General features: G+C 31.4%; 1 protein-coding gene across 2 annotated transcripts in view; it reads right to left on the reverse strand.

The window, feature by feature from the left end:
• LOC142318964 (esterase E4-like) overlaps positions 1–23822 on the reverse strand; it is a 70666-nt gene that overhangs the window by 37112 nt on the left and 9732 nt on the right. For both annotated transcript variants that reach the window (XM_075355679.1, XM_075355680.1), the window contains exons 2-6: positions 21124–21267; positions 18676–18820; positions 11784–11969; positions 7393–7589; positions 5985–6138 (exon numbers count right to left, since the gene is read on the reverse strand). In XM_075355679.1, coding sequence (XP_075211794.1) covers positions 5985–6138; positions 7393–7589; positions 11784–11969; positions 18676–18820; positions 21124–21267 — 826 coding nt within the window. The remainder of the gene's footprint in view (positions 1–5984; positions 6139–7392; positions 7590–11783; positions 11970–18675; positions 18821–21123; positions 21268–23822) is intronic.

Here is a 23822-nt window from a genome sequence, read left to right on the forward strand (position 1 = left end):
ACTATTGCGAAGAGAGAGTGCTAATATGTTCCGATTCATTAAGTGCACTCGTCGCAATTCGGAACAAGAACATTAAGGATGTCCTAATTGCAAACATCCTGTCCATTTTATACGTACTAAAACAACGAGGACAGCGATGCGTATTTGTATGGACTCCAGGGCATGCTGGTATTACAGGTAATGAAATCGCAGACGAAGCTGCCAGAAAGGCAACAGTCTGCGATGACTTGGATGCATTTCTTGTAAGAGTGGCAGATGTTAAAAACCGTCTAACAAACATAGTAAGAAACAAGTGGAACGCTGAATGGAGGAGTTTAAATACAAAATTAAACTCGGTTAAAACTTCTCCTTATAAATGGAAAAGCGACTTTAAGTTGACTCGCCGTGAACAAGTAGCGGTGACCAGACTTAGAATCGGCCACACGCGTTTAACAAATTTATATTTGTTAACCGGCGAAGTGAGACCAATGTGCGGTGTTTGTAATAAAACACTGACAATCAGGCATCTAATAGAAGAGTGTACCATATATGATGACCTCAGAAAGAGGTTCCGTCTTACAAATAATATTAGTGCTGATCTGGATAATGGAAATGAAGAAAATATAGTTGCATTTTTACACGCCAGTGGACTTCTTAAAAGTCTATAAAATGGAAGTTTAAAGCTGTGGTAAAAGATACTCTAAGCGGTAGTTTTATATATACATATAAGGAAGTCTCGAAGCGTGGCACGTATAGTGACGGGAGGTAGCCCTCTTGCTTAGGCCATTTTGGCTCACCTGCATTCAAGAGCAGTGAGTCAGGGTGTGTCCGATGATGGCATGGGGGACCCTCAAAGGTGGATTGAGGGCGCAAGGCTATGGGTGTACGCCGTGCATGCCTATGGCCTGATATAAGAAGGATTCAACTGCCACGGCACCCTGGCACGACTGATATACTGCTCAACGGCGGTTCTGGTCACCCCGAGGGTGCTTAAACAAACTATAAATGAGACTTCATAGAAGAAAGAAAGAAAGATATGGTATTGATAAGTTTAATTTTAATTTTAATTTCATGGTCTTTTGAGAACCTATCTCAAATTTTAATATTGGGGCCCTTTACACCCCGTAAGTGTTTGTGATTGTCCTTGTCTTTCATGTTTTAATGTTTATTGTGAAGTTTGTGTTTTTAAATAAAATGTGAGGGCCCTTTACACCCTTACATATGACGATCCTGATGGAGATAACAATTTCTTTTAAAGAATGTGACGAGGGCTAATGACCTTAGCAGTCGATGCCCGTAAAAATTCAGTTAAAAAAAAAAAAAACATAGAACAAACATATATATATATATATATGTGTGTGTGTGTGTGTGTGTGTGTGTGTATTAATTTATATTTAATAAATCAAGTCTACAGAACAATTGAAATAAGGTAAATCATACCTTATTTCATTATATAACAGAAGCCCTTTTGCAAATTTGAATCGCATCATTCGCTGCACACATTATATAATATTACAAAACCATCAGTATCTTGCAGTCCGTGACAACACACCGCCCATTCACTTATAATTTTATAATTATATATATATATATATATATATATATAAATAATTTTATAATTATATATATATATATATATATATATATATATATATATATATATATATATATATATATATATAATTATATATTCACTTATAATTACATAATTAAAAATTAAAACTTTTAAAATAAAAAAAAAACTTAAGCAAAGCAAAATCATATACTAACCATTTCACTGATTTTACTTTACTGAGTAAAGTATAATTATAATTTAAAATTTTTTAATTTAAATAAAAGGGTTTAATATGGTTTTAAAGTATGATAAGTTAAATTTAATTTGAAAATTAAAAAAAAAATTTAATTTCCTTAAAAATATTTTTAACATAAAATTATAAGTGAATGGACAGTATGTTGTCATGGATTGCAAGGTTTTAATGGTTTTGTAATATTATATAATTTATACAGCTGATGACATGATTCAAATTCGCAAAAGCACTTCAGTTATGTAATGAAATAAGGTAAGTCATCTTATTTCACTTGTTCTGTACTTACAGTTGATCTATTAAATATAAATTAATTTGTACTGGTACAGAGAAGTATAGTTATTAAAAGAATTGCTTTAAAAAAAAAAGAGTGACAAAACACTGTCACTCTTGCCAAATGTTCCTTCGTACCATGATTTGCTTTTTTCAAAGTAAAAGACATTTTACCACTCCAATCATGAGTTATGTTTCTGGTATATGGTTATGATTATTATAACATTGTAAATGACAATGCTTATGGAGACTGTATCAAGAATTCTAAAAGCGATCAAAAATATGCTTGGAAAGGGATGGAAAGAATGGCATTTGTAGAGAAAATTATTTTGCAGAGTTTATCGATTTTGCAGACAGAATTCATGGAATATCAGATTATAGTAACATCAAAAGTTTACTTTCAATACCAAACACATTTCAGAGATCAATCTAAAATAAATATATGGAATGCTCACAAAAGCTGATGTCTCTCTGCATGACAGCACATACCCACTCGGCAGTTTACACAGAGTTTTTAACTAAGCAGTAAATGTGGAACTTTTAAAACCCCACTACAACTTATATCTTTACCATGAAAGGTTTGGCTGAATATCCAAAATTTTCAAATCTATGATGGGGTTAATAACTTGCTGGATACTTTGACTCCAGTGTTGTCTGATGCAGTTAAAATACAATAAGTACCTGAATGTGGTGACTAGTAGTTGAAAATCTCATGACTATTTATGTAGATAACTTGTATATAATAAAATAGCCAGAATAATGTTTAAGTCTTGATTTTTAAAGATTTTTTTATTGTTATATGATGATTAAGCTATTTTTCCATGCTTTATCCAAGTACTTGTTTTATTCCACAGTAAGAGTGTTTTTCTCACCTTTAATAAGTCTTGTTGACTTTGAATTTGCCATCAATGATATCTCTAATAAAATTATTTCTCTACAGTAAAATTCCAGACCAAGTTAATACTGCCTGATTGTAGGTAAATAAATTTATATATAGTAAATCTTTTTCTTAATTTTGTTTTGTTTACCAGCCAACTGAAATTAAATTTGGGATAGCTTTCATAATTGTTTTTAATGATTTTTTTTAATAAACTTCTGTTATTATATCAATTTTTAACAAAATGAATATAGAATTAGAAAGAAAAAATGCTTTAAAGCAATTCACAAAAAATTAAAATAACATTTCCGTAGTTATACAACTGACATCAGTAGATGAAAGGAAATTAATAAAAGTAAAAAAATAAATTTTAAATTTTAAAACGATGCTTAAAAAACAAAAATTAATATTAAAAATTATAAACAAAATAAATTAATAAATAAAAGAAAAAGTCACTACTCACCAATCCTACAATAAGAGCACTTCAGTGTTTATAAAAATAAAAAACTAAATTACAAAATAATACAATATCACTTTACGCTGTTCCAAGTCAAAAGTGAAAAGTTACGTTAAATGTACTCTTTATACAACAATCTATGATTTATTATAAAAAAATTCTGCTGAAGAAAAATATATTAAAATTCCAAGAGTATATTAAATATAAGCTTCTTGATGTTATTCTATAATAAATTTTCTTAACATCTCCAAATTTATTAACTTTAATCCCCAAACATTATTAATTTCCTTTTATTCATTCACGTATTAATGTTTTATGTGGGTTTTATATGTTTTAAATTTATAATTGTTTTTATAAATTAACTTTTCATTCTAATGAACTTATGTTATGAACATTTTTCAAAGAATGTTTGGCCACACCAGATTTCCCATTCTGGTTTCAACTTTCAATTTAGCTTCGTCTACATACCCCAAATTGCAATTATTACCTTAAATCAATTTATCGATACCCAATCCATCGTTGAATTAGTTTTATCTTTAGTATTTCTGTAGAAAGAGATCAATTTCCTAATGATTGCTACAGTAATGTTAAATTTCCTTTTTAAAATATATTATTGTTTGCTCTTCAAGTGGAATATAGATTGCCTAGAAAACTATTCCTGGAAACCTTATATCTGATTTTGTATAAAATTAGAAAATTCTTCATGATGTATCTATCAGTGTGAATACTTGTTATGACAATAGTGAAAGTGACTTTACCTAGAACAAAATTCAAATCCACAAAGTAATAACATCTTTGTAATTTACAAAGTAATTCAAACTGTGCGTAATGTTTTGTCCAAAAACAATAATAACTGACTATTCAATTTTGTAAATTGATCTTTGTTCAACTTGAGAAGATTATTTATTAAATTATGTATACCAGGTTACAGAGTAATAGCACAGTGACATGATGTCAACAGTAATCTGCAGAGATGACAAGGCATCTGACAGTAATCTGGCATGTAAGTGTAAATGCACCATTAAATGTGTAGTCTTGAACAGACTCAGGCCAACCACTCCTGAGATGTGTGATTAATTGAAACCCAACCACCAAAGAACACCGGTATCCATAGTCTAGTATTCAAATCCATATAAAAGCAACTGCCTTTACAAGGATTCAAACCTTAGAACTCGTGACTTTGAAAATCAGCTGATTTTGTGATGATAAGTTTAACCACTACACTAACCTGGAATCCACATGTCTCAATCAAGCAAATTGCAATTAGATACTGGAATTCACTTTTAGTTTTGAAAAGATTAACAAAAAATTCATAAAAAAATCTATACTGAATTCGAAAGAATTTATGAAACAAAATGCTCAAATGAAAATGTGCAACTAGTTTTAATATTTTATTTTTTAAATGTTTTGAGTTCTCTCTTGCTACTTTCATTTTCACATCCATTTCTGTTACTGACCATCTCTCTATAACCATTTATACAATTCATTCTTTAAATATAAAAAAATTAGTTTGATAATATAGCATTAAATTCCATCCTAAACATAAATTTAAAACTGATATTGTTTCTTTAGCAATTTAATAAATAAAAAATTGGTTAATGACTAGGAGCTATATAGTTCAGTATCTCATAATGTATTATAAATATCACCTTAATATTCAATACACACTGGAGCAGCTGAACTTTCTATTTTAATGTTTTATATCTTTCAAAGAAATTCCATTAAATCTTGAAAGAAAGAATATAAGTAACAGAATTTAAAAAAAAAAGTTTAAATGAAAAATGTTATTCTCAAAAACATAAGCGACTGATTTCTTTCTTAACATTATTTTCAATGTTCACTAGATATTACAACCAAAATAATTGTGATTGGGAAATCTGACAAGCTATATTAAGAACAAGATCATATACTCAGATTGCGACTCCAATTTTTTCATCATAAGGGCTGGCTTACAGTGAACATTGTCATTCTCAGAGATGGCAATTCTGATCTTTGTGTCTCAGGTGCTTTATATACATCACAGCCTTAAGAGAAATTTTTAATACCACATGTATAAAGTAACAAATTACATTTTAAGGTAACATACAACTACCAAAAATATTATATTTTATTGAGTTATACATAATATTAGAATGTATGTTAATAAATAATAAATTTGAATTTATAATATTTATACATCAGTTCTGACTGGAATGCCAGGAACATGTTATGGTTTTCCATGTCTGGAACAGGTCCTACTTACATTAATACTGGATTAAACGATTTTGCTGTGAGCCTGTATGCATAATTGTTTAGTATTTTTTCAGTGATTCTAGGATATTGACTGAACTGTAATAATATGTATTTTGTAAAACTTCAAATATGCTTTCCAAGTTGAAAAATATTAGCCCTACTAATAACTATTAGTTTAGTATACCTCAGCAATACATCTAGGCTTTGTATAATGCTAATGCTAGTCTAAAGATCAAATCAGCCTTCAGGATAGTTATTTATATTTTTATAATCTAAAACAGCATCCAAAATAAACGCTTCTTATAAATTTGTTAATAAAGTGCAAACATGTCTTCTGAATTAAATAAATTCTTAAACTTACATGCTCGTCTTAATCCCCCTTCATCTTTTGTTATTCCAGTCAGCATCGGAATAGATGTCTTAACAGTTCGAGGATTCACAGTTAAAAATGCACCTTCAGTGCCTTTTGGTTCTACTACTGGAGTAAAAACAATTATTGGATCCACATCCCATTCCTAATTTTATAAAAGAATACATAGGATTAAATAAAACTAAATAAAATTATGAATCAAAATCTAATATTTGTTTTCTTATGAAATAAATAATTTGGTAGAACGATAAAGAAAAAAATTAACTAAATGGTGTTGTGAGATTAAAGTTCAAATCTATTCAAAGATAGTTAACATTAATTAAATTTCAACACCACATTAACAATAACATCTTGTTATTAAAATTCCATTAACATCAATTAACAATCTCAGAAATAGTAACCAGATGACTTTAATAACCACATGCCTGGCTTTATAGACTATAAGACTGTTTTTTTCTTTTTATACTCACTTTCTTTTCTTTTTGAGATTTGTTAAGAATTTTTCGGCCACACTACATACTTATTAGAGATGATGTATGTAGATTTTTTTTCTGTTTAGCCTCCAGGAGACACCAAAAGGTATTACTTCAGAAGATAAATGAGGATGATATCTATGAGTGTAAGTGAAGCGTAGTCTTGTACAGTCTCAGGTCAACCATTTCTGAAATGTGTGGTTAACTGAAACCCAACCACCAAAGAACACCGGTATTCGCAATCTAGTATTCAAATCTGTATAAAAGTAACTGCCTTTACTAGGATTTGAACGTTGGAACTCTTGTCTTCGACATCAGCTGATTTACAAAGACGCGTTCACCACTACATACATCAGCCCGGTGGGTTGATGTATGTAGATTTGTAGCATCTGAAACAATCCCCTTGTCTAACCAGGATAATCTATAACCTTGTAAATGATAGCAGATGTTACCACTTTACCATAGTATTAGTATAAGACTATTATGAAGTATATAATAGTTCAGGTAAGTAATATGGTTTCTCTGTGGCCCTTTTTTTCTCATTATATTTACTTTAAGATTTCATTTTCTTCTTTAATCTAAAGAAAAGTTCTACTTTTTCCATTAAAAAAAATGGATTAAACAATTTGGAACTGAAATGTAATAAAATACTCTTGTTAAAAAGGTATGGTCATACGTGAACCATTTAATTTCACTCTACAGCATACATTTTACAAACTACTGAACTGAAAATGTTTTTTATATTTAAAATTATTTTAAACTTTTTTTAGTATAAACTGATGTGATTCCAAACTCCATACAAGAGATGGGAAATGAGATCTCCATGCGATATTTGTAGCTTACATTATTATTTAATTACAGAGTACGTTATTTATTAAAGTGTAATATTAAATACTTTAATAAATAATGTAAGTTAAGCTACTTACCTTAAGTTTATCATTCATTTCAATTATCAATTGTGGTGATACCTGTTGCAAACAATCAAGCATATGTTTTGATGGTTCAGCTGTACAACCAACAAGAGAAGCTAACTGTTTTGTTCTTTTTGCCACTGTACCTGGAGCTCTTAAAGCCCATGGGCAGTGTGATGAACCACTCATTAGTATAGCACGATGGAACAACCCTATAAGAAAATACAAATTAATAGGTGTATTTATACACATTTAGGAAGTAAACATCTACAAATAAAAATGTAAAACAACCCTGCTGTAACATAAAATAGCTAATCTGTTTTCTCATGACATCTGTAATGAATATCTTAAAATGTTAAAATGTATGAATAAGAATAATTTTGTAAGTATTTAATTTTAAATGCACATTTTTTTATGTATAGATTTAAAAGAATTTAAGATACCTGCTACTGATGTCCAAAACAAAAAACAGGTAAAATAGAAAAATTGTATCAATATAAAATTGTATCATAAACTCTTCACTAAAAAAATTATTTAAACATTGCCATTCCTCAACTAAGGATTTTTAAATCAAACATTGTAATTAAAAAGCCCATTAAATAAAGTTATTAATCTTTCTCATCTTTCAAAATGTTATTCTTAAGAAAATTAGGTTGAGTGTTTAGAAAATGTTTACTGAATGATATGTCAATCCATAAAATTATACAGTGGTGTATAATTTTCCTTTCCTTTCCTTTCCTTCCAAAATATGAGAATAATGTGCAATATTTAAAAGACAATATATCAGATTAAGAATACCTGAATGTTTCTTGAAGTCTCTACGATTTGACATTTTAAAAAGTTAATTTTACGTAATACCTAAACCGTTTATTTTTAGTCCTCTTTAAGGTATTTCTTTTAAGGTTTCTTTCATGCTACTTATTTCATTTCATAAATTCTTTAGTGAAATTAACTACATAACGTATGGCAATTTTCATATACTATATAATTCTGTTTTGATATTACCATTACAAGTTTCTGTACAAGCTTCCGTGGTGAATTAGTTCAAGATAAAAAAATTTATACATTTAAGTTAACTATTGTTCTTTATCATTTTCAATCCATTAACTACAACCAAAGAGATCTGAAAGCTTATATGGAGATAGAGCGCTTTTTCACTAGCGATATGGAAGTATGATGCAATAATACAGAACACAAGCATCAGTAGAAATAAAAATTTGACCAAAAAAATATTATTCTCTAATCTTATTAATTATCTGTTTGTTGATAAAGAAGGTTGGTTGTCAATGCCAACATGAAACCAGATTAGTGAGCAAGTAGCGTAGTTGTAAAGGGCTCCAGAGACAAAAATGGCCTAGGACGCATCGTTTTTGAGATACGCCCTTTTTTTATTTAATAAAAGATATGTCTGAGAAATCCCATTTCTTATGTAAGATATAGATAAAACAACATCAACTGTCAATAATTAGCCATCGCAACTATAAAAAATTATAAATCTACAACATCCGCTTTCGCTGAAAGTAATGAGATGACCTACATCATCGTTGTTATCATCATCATCATCATAAATTAATCATGGTATTTGCAGTTAAAACATGTTTTACTATGAATTTTTCACTTAATCAACCGTTTCAACATGTGAACACACATTCATCATTGAAAGCAGCCGTTCTTTAATGTATTCGAATAAAACCGTGAAAAAGCCCCTGAGATTCAATAGCCAATTTTATTGTTGGTTCTTTGTTGTAATTTTGGAGCTCAAACTCATGTTTTGCTATGTATTTTGCAGTAAATCCACTCTTTCAGCGTGTAAATTTAACGACAAACAGGAGGTAATCTTGGAAAACATACACTGAAGTTGTGCCTCAACTTGGACTCAAAGGGTCAAAGGTCAACATGGCTATTGAACCTCAGGTTTCCATATTATTGGTGTAATAAAATCTGCGTATTACCAATCCTTTGAGAATAAGTTACCTCTTACACCTAACCATGTACGAGGTCTGTTTAGAAAATAATTGAACTGTATTTTTTAATCTTTATTATTAACTAGTTCTACTCGCCACGCTTCGCTGTGGCACATTGTGGTTCCATGGATGAGAAATGAGAAACAAAACAAAGCATACGTTTCATAGAAGTTTAATTTTTCAATACTTGTGGATATACAATATTTTTTTGTTTTTCTACTGTCTGCGTAGATATAAAGGCTATCTGGTTTGCCGACTCGGTAACACGCAACATACAGTTGTCCATGTGAGAAGCATTCCGCATCTAAATCTAAACCACAACAATTCTAAAGATTGACCTTGAGCTTTATTGATTGTGATTGCAAATGCCAATCGAATTGGGAATTGCAATCTTTTAAATTAAAATGGTGTATCGGTCGGGATTATGGGTATTCGAGGAATGAGGACATCTTCACCTTTGAAAGGCCCCGTTAAAATCGTTGCTTCCACTACGTTATTCATAAATTTCTTAACTGCAAGTCACGTGCCGTTGCAGAGTTTTGGCTGATTAATATTCCGCAACAGGATAATTGTCATTTTTTGATCGAACCGTTGCTAGAAAAAATCTAATGAGGAATGTTTTCCCAGTTCCTCCTGGCGCATCCAAGAAGAAGGTCCCCCCAACTCCGTCATTTATCATTTGCATTATGCGATCATAAATGCCTTTCTGTTCACGCGTTAATTTGGGAATGTTTGATTGGACATATGAAGATCACCAATGTTGTAACTCTGTTCACGGCCTAAATCCACATAATGAAGCAATCGGGTTGGTGCTGGCATTCCCAATTGACTAAGAACTTTATTTGCAATAGCTAAGCACTTGTCAACATTTATCAATGCTTCGTTGTAAATGCCTTCTGTAAATTCCATCGTCATATTGGTATTTTCTAGGCGTACTCTATGCAAAATATCCTCAGCCATATGCGATCGATATCTTTCCCATAACTCTGTGGGAGATGAAAGGAAGCAATATAATTGCGAATAATGCGCGAATTTGGTTTGGATGTGCAGTGTTGCACGCCTTATTAATACATATATCCCACTGTTGATCGTTTTCTAATAAATTCAGAGCTTGGTGAAAGGCGCAGCTCAATCACGACACGATCACACAAAAGTACCTCAATTAAAGTGAATATTTAATTCAGATTGTATAATAATCTGAATCAGATGCAAGTGGATACGTTTTTTTTTTTTTTTATAAACAATGTAATTGGGAACAGGTATTGTTTCACATGTGACTGCGGTTGTCGTTAGCTAGTATGGCGAGTGTTCCCCTCGCTTCCGGCAGATGTCGCGGTCACTGGTACACAACTGACCGTAAAAAAAAAAAACTGTTTTCTCGTGGTCGCGGGTATGTGACTGATGCGAAAAATAGATAAAAACAATCTTTGATGCGGGTTATACATCGTGCTAACATTTGAGCTCAATCGGTGCAGAACATTTTGAGTTTTTGAAGCCGTACACAAACGAACTTAACATTTATATATATATATATATATATATATTTTACAGATAATTGGTTCTTGTCCCCATCAAAGTACTCCCTTCCCCTAATCAAACACTTTTCCCTGCGGTGTTTCCACTACGCGAAGCAGTCCTGGTTAGCTTCATTTGTAATGGCCTGAGGTCCGTGACGAATTTGCTTTAATGTCACAATATTTTCAAAACGGCGTCCTTTCATCACAGATTTTAATTTCGGAAATAAGAAAAAATTGCAAGAAGACAAGTTTGAGGAGTAGGTGTGATCATCAAACGAGAAACAACTTTGCTGCAAGTCGGTACATTGGTCAATTTCTCAGTCAAAATGTCACGGCATGACCCAATCGAGACGCTAACTTCTTCTGCAACTTCTCCGACAGTCAGTCGGCAATTTGCACGCACCAGATCGTTAATTTTCTGTACGCGGGTATCATCAGTTGAAGTCGAAGGCCTTTCTGATCGAGGGTCATATTCGATCAACTGACGACCACTTTTAAATCGTGAAAACCATTCGTAACATTGCGTTCGACCCAGAGCATCATCTCTTAAGCTTGTTTCAAAAGTTGAAACGTTCTGTGAGAGTTTTCCCCCGTCTCATGCAAAATTTTACGTTGTATGTTGCTCCCGAAAATCGCACATTACAAAAATCGCTACTAACACTTTAACACGTTCCACTCAAATAACAATAAGACAAATAAACTAAACGAGATATCCACAATCCAAGAAGAAGTGGTTACAGAGCACATTATGCGGAACACAATGCTGCCAACTGTAAGTCACTAAATATCTCCGTTGGCGCGTAATTAAAAATCTTCGGTTATTTTCTGAACAGATCTCGTAATTTCTGATTCACAATTTAAAACAAAAATACTAATCAAATACTTATGTTGTAAATAAGTATAACTTTTATTTTTTATTTTTTACCTTTACTGAGTGGTGATACCATTTGATAGTGAACACTAGCTCCTCCAGCGCTATGTCCAACTATTGTTACACTCTTAGGATTACCACCATATGATGCAATGTTATTATGAACCCACTGAAGTGCTACAACTTGATCTTTTAAACCGTAATTCCCAGGCATTTCAGCATCTTCAGTAGCAGCAAAGCCTGTAATTAAAAAAAAAAAAAAAAATAGTTTTCTTTTTCACTTCTTATTACACGATATTAATAAAACTATCATTTCATATTTTTTTGTTTACATTAGGAATTTATATATTATAATCTATCTCTCTCTCTGTCTGTCAGTCTCTCTCTCTCTCTCTGTGCGCGCGCGAGTGTGTTTGTGTGAATTTTGTGTAGCAATATTTCATAAAAACAAACATTTACCACCAGCAGCTAAAACTCCATGAAGCAGTTATTTCATTTTGAATGCAGTGCTGATATAAATCAGAGTCTAAATTATTCCACTGATTACTGCAGTTCAAAAATGATATTATGAGTTATTAATTTAGAGATAGGCTCCTAAATCAATGACAGGAACACTCACCGAAATAAAATGCATCTATTTAAGATACATATTAATTCCTAAAACTATGATACCTCAAATTAATTTACACAGAATATTTCATCATTACACCCCTTATTTTAATACCTGAGTCACACATGGTAATCCCACTTGAATGAAGATACTTGCATTCCAGAATGCTGTGGTTCTTCACATTTGATAGTTTTAAACTGCTATTTATTCACAATACTAAATAACATTATTATATTTCTTTATAATATAAAAAAATAACAAGCTTTTGGTACATGCAGGTTGATAAGTTTATACACTGCAGTACACTTACAGTCCCTACGGTGTAGTAGCAGCATCTAAGCTTTTCATTTGTATATGGTAAATTTGGTAAACGTTTTGTGTATTCATATTCCCACGCAAATATTTTAAAGTTATATGGTCAATTATTCATAAAACAGACAAATTATTTTTTTTTTACAGTTCAAATTTTGTTCCAATAATTTCCCCACTCTTTCGGTAGTAAAAGCGTAGTCGATCTCATAATGACGAGATCGACTAGTTTCAAAAGTCCGAAGAGTGAAATTACTTTAGTATTCTTCCTCAGAATCTTTAATGGCAGTAGCGTTATCAGCTGTTTTGGGTAACTCCATCATATAGTCAGGATACAATGAAGCTGTCTACTGGCCACCTAAATAGGTAATACATATATATATATATATATATATATATATATATATATATATATATATATATATATAATTAGACGAAGTTATTTAAACGTTAATTAGACGAAGTTAGCGAGCGAAGCCAGCGTAGGTTATGTTTGGTTAGGTTCTATTGATACAGTGTGCGATACGTCATTACACGGACTCAACATAATCTAATCAAACATAACCTATCCTCACTTCGCTCGCTAACCTCATCTTTCTTTCTTTTTCCTCCGGTAATTACCGTTCAGATAATACTTCAGAGGATGAATGAGGATGATATGTATGAGTGTAAATGAAGTGTAGTCTTGTACAGTCTCAACTGTACAAAACTACATAGTAATTTGATCATAGTGTAGTTCGACCATTCCTGAGATGTGTGGTTGAATTGAAACCCAACCACCAAAGAACACTGGTAACCACGATCTAGTATTCAAATCCGTGTAAAAATTACTGACTTTACTAAGACTTGAACGCTGGAACTCTAGACTTCCAAATCAGCTGATTTGGGAAGACGCGTTTACCACTAGACCAACCCGATGGGTTTCGCTAGGCTCGTCTGATTAACGTTAAAAATAAAAATTATATACAATAAATTATACGTATAGGTGATTTTATTTTTATATACGCAAACAATTGGATTTCAGTAGGGGTCCCATATCACCAATAACTACCGATATTTTTTTGTACACCTTGCAAGTCGATATTACTGTTTCAGATCTTTTTCCCCAAATCAGTTTTAACAACATAATACCTTGTTGAGTTAGCTACACCAGCTATCACACACACCACCTAATTGCCTATCACACAAAATTATATTCTTCCCGGTACAATAATTGTTAGCGATTGCTGGAAGACATACAATTGAGGGCTACTGTTTTACGATGATTTTACGATGAACCACAAATATAATTTCATATATCCTGATACGGAAGCTCATACACAGACAATCGAGCGAGCGTGGCGAGAAGTGCGTTCAAACGTTCCTCGGTAGGAAATTGTAAGCACGGGCATTTTATACAGTTCTTTTTCTAAAGAAAATACAGCGATACAAGATCCGAGTACGTCATTTATGGCCCACTCTTGCTTCACTGTATCCTGACTATATGATGGAGTTGCTCAAAACAGCTTATAACAACGCTACTGGCATTGCAGATTCTGAGGAAGAATACTATGGTAATTTCATTCTTCCTACTTTTGAAATTTGTATTTTTATTAATTATATAACATACTTCAATTTGACAAAGATTAAGATTGAGGACGTTCAGGCTAACAATTACCAAATATTTTTATATTAAATAGTTTATACGTTAACAGCATGAAGTTAATTTCGTTTGTTTCAGTTACTTCTTCCTTATTATTACTTCATACTAAACTGTATTCATTAATAGTTTCCGGGACGGATATTTTTTAGTAGAAAGTTAGATTTAGTTTTGCATAAAGATTCGTATAGTTTGTTTAAATAATTTCAATTTGGATACAAGTACGCGTTTTACATACAGCATATGTTCCCGCATAGCAACAGATTGCGTAGAATTAATAAAAACCTGCCGTTCGACGTCACCAGTTTGATAAGATAAACATGTGTTTATTATTTATTCCCACCGTTTGTTTAGTCTTGTCAATAGTTTCCTTTCTCGTCAGTTCTAACCATGTTAGCCTAATTAATTAGTCTGTACAACTTCCTTATGTTCCCATGAGTTCATTATGTTCTTGTTTTATTCGTTGTTCGTAATGTTATTTCGTATTATTTATTCTTACAATAATGAATTCTAAGACAGAGTTGCAAAGTCCAATTAAACAGTGAACCGTATGTAAAGTAAAACTATAATAGATGCGCTAATTTTTATTGATGCATGCCATAAAAACACTTCGTTAAAGTACAACTAGGAATAGATAGAAGCATTACTAGATGTTTGTAGGAAATACGATAGTATACCAAAAAAATTGAAATATAAAATGAGACAGAAAATGAAGTTAGCAGTAGGCTTAAATTTGAAGACAAATATTATGAGATTAGAGCAAAAATGGGAGAACTAATGTCACTAAATTCGAATGGCATTGTTGAATCTGTATCGTTACACAAATAGATTATTTATTTCGAGTAGAAGTAGGGTCTCTAGGGCCTTTTCCCTTGGGCAAATTACCCGCAATCAATTTGCCTGTGTTTGTTGGCTAGTTTGAAAACCGGTTCTCTTATTTAGATGCTTCCAATGAATTGGATCATAATAACCGTGATATTAGTAACACACAAAAGTTCTATTACTTAGTGTCTACTTTGAACTCAAATGCAGCGGAGATTAAAAATTTAGCTATTACTGAAATTAATTATCCGACTGTTTGGAAACTGTTAGTTGATACACGAAAATAAAAAATTTATTACTTTGCGTATTCCAGAAATTTTAAATATTAAAACGAACAAAAATAAAAGGATCAATTGCGTCAATTAATCAATACAACGAGTAATCTCCTAAAGGCTTTAATTTTGAAGATAATTTTAAAACCTATATATATATATATACATATATAGGTAGATAGGTTGAATTCAAAAACAAAATGTGACGGGAAATTAGAAAGAAATCTCAAAATTTTTCCATTCTCGCAGAGCTGTCTGAGTGTCAATGTCTTTCTTTCTTTTTCCTGTTTAGCCTCCGGTAATTACCGTTCAGATAATACTTCAGAGGATGATATGTATGAGTATAAATGAAGTGTAGTCTTGTGCAATCTCAGTTCGACCATTCCTGAGATGTATGGTTAATTGAAACCCATCCATCAAAGAACACCGGTATCCACGATCTAGTATTCAAACCCGTGTAAAAAAAAAAACTGACTTTCCTACTACTTGAACGCTGGAACTATCAACTTCCAAATCAGCTGATTTGGGAAGACGCATTCACCACTAGTCCAACCCGGTGGGTTTGAGTGTCATCGTCTATACTCGCTCCTGTCGAACATTAGTTACACAACTGATGATCGAGCTAAAGTATACATTGTAACAGATTCACGAAATTGTGATTATTGAGGTGAATCACATTCTACTAAGTGTTACAAATTTAATAGTTAACATATTACGTATTTAGAAAACAAATTTTGTTAGAGGTAAGAATTTAAGTTCAATTTTGTGAGTTTTGGCCACATATTACAGAATTGTAATTCTAGTGGCTGCAGACTAGTGTACACGTAGGAATCACACATTGCTACACAGGAATTCTAACAAAATTCGATTGTTGATTGTGATTACATACAAGCTTTACATAGCGATTGGGGCCATATGAAAACTGTAGTATACCAGCAAAAATTTAATACTAAAGAAGAGTTAGTTACACACTAAAATACGAAAAGCTATTGAATTTAATACCAAACGATCCTGAGGTGAAAGATGAAAGCCACTAAAAATTTTACATTGAGCAGAGTACTGTGTACACTGTGAAGGAGAAAAGTTTGAATAATTACTGTAACTTTGTTATTCAGTTACGATTTATCATTTGATGAATTTTATTTTTTTTTTTTGTTTTGCTATATTATAAGTAGTAATGTTTATTAAGTACAGAAAGGATAACACGATTTTCTGTCTATTTTTAAATTCTCGACAAGTTTTATTCTAATCTTCCTCATTTATTAGTCATTTAACGAACCTTTGTACTACAAACCTAAAACAATTTGTTTTTCGACACCCAATTTTGTGTTTTACATCGAATATCTTAAAAACTATTGGATTACAGTTCTATATTTATCAGAGCTATTTTATCCTTTCCCAGTTCAAATTACATTAGAAAAGACAAACTTTACTCCTTGATTTCGGTCCCAAAAATTGCAGTAGGGCTACTTTTTATTAGAAGAACTCAAATCCGGGCGAAATCTTTTGCTAGCCGTAACTGAAAAACAAAGCATTTCCAGATGCTTATATGAACTTTTTTCATTATTTTCACCATTAAAACATGCCCTGAAAGTTTTTTCGTTTCTTCGTGGACATTTTCTATTTTTACTTCTTTTTCACATTTCAATCAAAATTGAAGACATGAAAAATAAGTACAGAAACTGATGTCTGTTAGTTGAATAACAGTATAAAAAACCACATGAACACAACAAAATGAGCAGTTTTATAAATAAAAGTGAAGTGTTCATTTGTTCAAAATCTTAAATCTCCGAAAGTTCTTCACCGATTGCTTTGAAATTTTGACACACGTTGCATTCGAATACGTGCGTGTTTTATACACCTACTATTTATATACCTAAGATGTCACACCCTTTTTTTAAAAAATAGCGCTATCTGTTGGACGTAAAAGCAATACACGCTATACTAAATATTTTATGATTCCATTTCAGTGTTTCCGATATATGTATTCGCTATAGACTAAAAAACTACTGAACCGATTTACATGCGGGGGGGGGGAATCTGGAAAGGGAAAAATCTAAAAAGTTAACAATGAAGAAGGTAAAAGGGGAAAAGGGGGAAATATAAAAAAGAAAAGGGGAAAACAAATAACATGAAAGACGGGAAAAGAAAATGGAATGGGAAAAGGAGAAAAACAAAAGGGGAAAGGGTGAAGAGGAAGGGGGAAAGGGAAATAAAGGATGGAGGAAGGAAAGGGAAAGGGGGAATGGAGAAAGGGGAATATGGTAAAAATGAAAATGAGAAAAGTAAAATGGGGAAAAGGGAGAAAGGGTAAAAGGTAAAAGGGAGAGGTTAAATTTTGGGAAGTTCCATAATGTTCTCATTCATTTTTGTCATTTAATTGATGTATTTTATCATTTGTCATAATGTTCATTTTTGTTTTATCAAACTTTCAATTGTGTTCATTTAATCTATATATATTAAAATCTAGCAATAGAGAAGCATTGTCAGGTCTGCTAGTATGTAATATTTATCTGTTTATAATATAGTCTTAAACCTCAATGTAACAGATTTTTATTTAATTTTTAAATTAAATATTAATATAATTAGATATTATAATATTAACTATCTAATATAATATTAATTTTTTTGTATATTCAGTATTAGTATCAATATATTTTTTAATTCTCTTTTTTTTATATAACTTGGTTTTCGTAACGCTAATTAAATTAGAATCTATCAAATTTATCAGTTATTTTATTAAATGAATAGCAACAATTTTTTAATTACAATAGATCATTCATTTCCAGTTAAAATTTCAAGCTGTATTAAAGATTTTTAAAATTACAATAATTATTTTAATTGTAATTATAGAATTTTATAACCCGAAAAGTGTCCACACCTTCCATAACCCCAGCCATCCAAGCAGTAATGCGTAGTTGATCTTTGCTAACTGAAAAAGTTTTAAGTTATAATACAACATAATTCCCATGTGCATCATTGTGAATTAAGTTTTACTACTAGGTTTTTCATGAGGTAGTAGTTTGATTTAGGGATAATTTTAAAGTTACTATTCAAATGTAACTTTAACTTTTGGAAAATTATGGAATAAGATACAGTCAATAATTTTCAACACGTACCGTATACTTTAATGATGACTGATATACTATTACAAAACTATTTTTTATTTTTTATTTGATTGTATCAAATATGGCATCAGTAAAAGAAAGTATTGCATATATCAGTATCTGAACTGCTTTAAATAAAAATATCAGATTGCTATAATTGCAGAGATAAAACTGAATAATTGTTTACCAAATGCATCAAGCCTATAGTTGATGATCACTAAAATAATGTCTTTATCAAGAAGATATTCTGGTCCATAGAATGCTGCTCCTCCATTTGTGAAAGCTCCACCATGTATGTAAAAAATTACAGGATATTTCTTTGGTATTGTGAACTGAAATAAAAAATATTACAGAAATTGAAGTAAGTTGATTTTAAATTTCATAGTTTGTCTCAAGGCAGTAATGGAGTGCCCATATTGGAGTATCCCATAATTATTCACTGTAGGCTATTATGATCTTTATTAAAGGAGTGATGAATAACACACATAATCGTGTAGTTGTTCTTGTGGTATCTGTCAGCTGTAGAGGGGCTCTTATATTGAATAGTGAGTGTCTTAAATGATCATGAACAATATTATATATGTTAAAATAATACAATTGTAAAAGATTACATTTATACAGCAGTTACTGCACAAATCCTATTTAACTGAAAGAACAAAATCTGCTGATGGAGAAGCATACCTACTCATTAGTTCACCGACCAACTTTCTTAGTTTGCTTAATTTGAAGATACTGAAATTATTATAAATTTTAGTCAGTGCTGTCCACTTTACAAACAAAAACTGAAAAGCTAATAGCATTCATTCCTCTCTCAGTTACTTCTAGTGTACAGAAAGTACTGTAATCATTGCTAGCCTGTGTGTATTAAGAAACAGGATGAGCTTCAGCTTGTATAGTAATCCTAGTGCTCTATGTCTGAACAATCTTAACTTGTAATCTCCTAATTACAAGTAATGTGTTAATTTTAATTAATTAGGAAACCACATTTTCTACCTTTCTCTCCTCCATTAGCAATGTTTCTTAATTGTTATAAATAAGTTCTTTTGTGTCAATTCATATTTTAAAAACAGTAGAAACTTCAGAACATTAAATTTTTTACAGTTTTTAATAAAACCTTTAGTAACCCAATTTAAATACCTCGGAGAAAAAATAACAAACAACCTAAACAAAAAAAGCTTGATTCAAATCTAGCTAAGGCTCAAAAATTAACCTGGTACACTTACAAAAAAAAACCCTGTCAATAAATGCAAAAATAAGACACTACAACACAGTTATAAAATCAGAATCCACATATGCAGCAGAAACATTCTTCCACCTGAACGAACAATCAAAGATAGACAGACTCCGGAAAATGAAAAGAAGAATTGAAAGAACCTGCTAGAATCTAGAATCTAGAATTTTACTAGAATCTAGTAAAAAGTACTAGAAAAATGGACAGTGGTGGATTGTGCCCAACAAAGTCATGTACAAAGAGTTAGAACCCATCATTGATTACATGTGTGATAGGAGACTAGGATTCTTCGGACATTCAAGACTTTTGAAACAGCTAGTACAGTAAAGTCTTAACGTGAAAAACACCAAGACAGGATACAGATGGATCAGAGAAATAAGAGTGGATGTGAGGGAAATCAGCCTTACACCAGAAGACATCACAGATAAGATAAAATTAAACAAGAAAATCAAGGACAAAAACACTCAGAAGAAAAAACTCACAACAGGAACATTTTCATCACTAGAAAGGGCACAAAGATCGGAACGTATGAAAAAGTACTGGGAGGTCACAAGGCCCAAACAGTCCCATTGAAGAGACTTACATAATGGACTGACTGAAGTGATCCTATACGGTCATAAAAGATTATAATAATAAAAAAAACCTTCTTTTAAAACGACCATTGTTAGAAAAAATATTATTAAGACTTGCTGGAAGGTGAAAATAAAAATATTAATATGCTGAGAAAGTTAGTGTTTGGAGTAGAGGTTTTACTTTATCAATGATCCCTCTATAAAAGAGATAATTTTCTGCTTATAATATATTATATCAAAATGACAGTTGAGTGTTTTCTGATACCAACAAGCTATTAATGATAAATAAAAATAAAAATGAAATAAGTATACTTAACTTGTTCTAATAAAAAAGAATGTTAATTAAAAAAATACTCAAAATATCTCTTTGAAATTCTTAAGTTCTGTAAACTTACTAATTTATATAAAAAAATTATTATTAATTAATAAAAATATTATTAATTATATAAACAAATCATTTTAGCTAAACTGTAGTTAAAACCTGTACCTGAAGTAAAAAATTGTATCTGAAGATTAATTGAATGTTCCAACAAGATTTGAACCAACTTTTTAATGGTCTTTTCTTAATCACCAATTACCATTTTTCAATTTCTTTTCAAGTTACCAACAGAGGTGTTTTCCATTGGCTGTGATTTTGTATCTAATTCATTTTGAAATTAACTCCACACACAAACACAGATCAATTTACAAAACTTACATGAGACTCTTACTGTTGATACATACAAAAGAACAAGGTAGAAAATATGTATAAGTGAACTTATTAAACAGTTAAAATAAATCTGTGAATGTTCTGTAAATGCATGTAATTTGTGAACACTTTTACATTACTTACATTTGGGGTAAATACATCAAGATATAGGCAGTCTTCTGACCCAATTATTCCTTTTATTCCTATATTTTCACCATTCTGCATACATATTGGACAGTTCTTAGAACCATCTCGCACTCCTTTCCATGAACCAAATGGTACAGGATTCTGCAAAATGAAAAAAGTAAGAAGGGGTTTAAAATGTGATGATAAATTATGTGAGGATGCAAGCTAATTATATCTTAACTGGAAATTTGCCTCCCAAAAATAAATGAACAAGGTAATTAAATACAACAATTTCCAGAAAAAAAGTCTTCAACTTACCATTTAGTAAAATGATTATTAAAGAAATTTATTAAATTACTACTACAAACATCTCTTTCTATTTAAAAAAAAAGCTGAAAACACAGCTGTAGGTCTTTTTTGGAACATGGCTTTAGCTGCATGATGGATAAAGTCCTACAACTGTGGGTTGTTTCTGATGCACAGCTTACTCACACAACTTAATTTGAAATATTTATCATTTTATTTAGATATAATATTTTTTTGTTTATTTAATTCAATGATTCTAATTAAAGCATGGGCACATACCGTATTTAATTCCTGCGGATGTGGCGGTACTATCAATGATGGTTAGCACTAACGAAACTAATGTATTTTCACAACTTGCATAAAACAAATTTCGCTTGTACAGTCAGCTGACTGATATAACTACGAGGCTTAACATACCAGGTACAAGTAAATCTACCTGGTGATCAAGTTTGAGATCTGGCCAGACCAAGTTACTTTTTTACACTTTAAATATTATTCATTTATTTAAATCTACCGCTCACCTGTGATGTCACAACATAGCAGTAGTTTAGAGCATTTTTTGGTGTGGGGGTGCAATTTTGCAAAACATTTTTTGTAAATATTGTTACTTTTTAATCATTAACAAATCTACCTAAGAAAAATATGACCTTAGTTAGCTGAAATCTCAAGATACTGAGAGAAACCTTGCTCTTACAGCCTCCTCCCCCCTTGACATTTAAGTTGAAAATTTAATATCAATGTCCCATATATAAAAGTAATCTCACCAAGTTCGGTTAAAATCGATCCAGTAGTTCTTGATGACACACACACATATGAACATCAACATTAGGAAAATTTCCATCCAATTTTTTGGTTTCCTTAAGTGTCAAAATGTCAAGATCTGGTGAAGACTGCGTACACCCAAACTGGCCTGATTACAATACTTTCTTATTTTCCTTTCTAGAGCTGTAGTTCTGATATAGTACTATCTAGACGGGAAAATAGAAGATGGGATCTAATTAAAATTTAAAAATTGATTTTTTAGTTAATTGTGAAATTTTTATCTCATTCAATGTTGTCAGCATTTCAAACTACTGGTTGATTCCCTAACACCTACTGATTCAAATAAAATAGAGGAGTGTAAATGTTTAACAGGATTAAGTGTGAAACAAAACAATTTTCATTTCACTGCTTACTGGATACTTGTTACGAGTCAACTGCTTACAGTTCACTTTCTTTACTTTGTACAAGGAAGTAAAAATTCATTGTGAGCATCACCGAGCGACATTGTTTCTCGTAACCGGCAGTTCGTACCCGAACGCTACTTGCAGATACACTTTTAACTGTTGTCAATGGCATTTCAAAGGTGTCTAGTTCGCAGATAAGGTATCTAGTCCGGGTTCACCAAAGTTGAATCCTGTGTCTAGTCCGCATTCCAAATTTAAACTATGGATTAACTGTTTCTTTTTCGTAAATTTATGATATATCCTTGCAACTTTGTCAGTTTGTCTAAGCTTCTGTTAGCCGCTGTGCTATTATCGTCCTTCTTCGAATATAGAACAATATCGGCAAAGAAATCGACGTACCCTGTTAAGACTAACTTCATATTTATTGGCGATTTCAGAGGCTTTCATCTGACACATTTCCGTAAAAAAAAAATCGCGTATCCATATCGACGTATATTCCATACATATACCGCAAATTTTCCTTCTATTTCCGGGTATTTCGCGTTTTTCTGCCGAAATGCTCTTTTGTTTTATCGATTTATTAAAAAGAAGTTAGTTTTCTTTCTTTCGCCACCAACGAATGCAGGACAATATTATAAAAACTTTTCTGCCTGCAGCACGATTTCCATTCCCCTTGGCATAAGAAAAACCGCGTAAGTTTTCTAAAATAATGAATGAAAACTTTTTTCATCCATTGTGTAGTTTTTCTGTTTAGCCTCCGGAACCACCATCAGGATTACTTCAGAAGATGGATGAGAATGATATGTATGAGTGTAAATGATGTGTAATCTTGTACAGTCTCAGGTCGACCATTTCTGAGATGTATGGTTAATTGAAACCCAACCACCAAAGAACACCGGTATCCTCGATCTAGTATTCAAATCCGTATGAAAATAACTTACAAAGGAATTGCCTTTACAAGGAATTGAACCTTAAAACCCTCGGCTTCGAAATCAGCTGATTTGCTAAGACGCGTTCACCATTAGGCAAACCCGTGGGTTCATTCTGTAGTTCTACTGTACTCGTACTGAACAGTCTTGTTACAATAAAAACTGATCGTAAAATGATTACAATATTATCGATATTAATGTTTTCGCATGAAATAAAAATAGCATACGTGCAAAAAAAATTCAAATGAAAGTTTTCGTTAAGACTGGTGCCACATTTTAGATAAGAATTTAATATTCTATTACCATAATTACTCAT

Source organism: Lycorma delicatula, chromosome 2 (assembly GCF_047948215.1).
Source record: "Lycorma delicatula isolate Av1 chromosome 2, ASM4794821v1, whole genome shotgun sequence".
Lineage (NCBI taxonomy): Eukaryota > Metazoa > Arthropoda > Insecta > Hemiptera > Fulgoridae > Lycorma > Lycorma delicatula.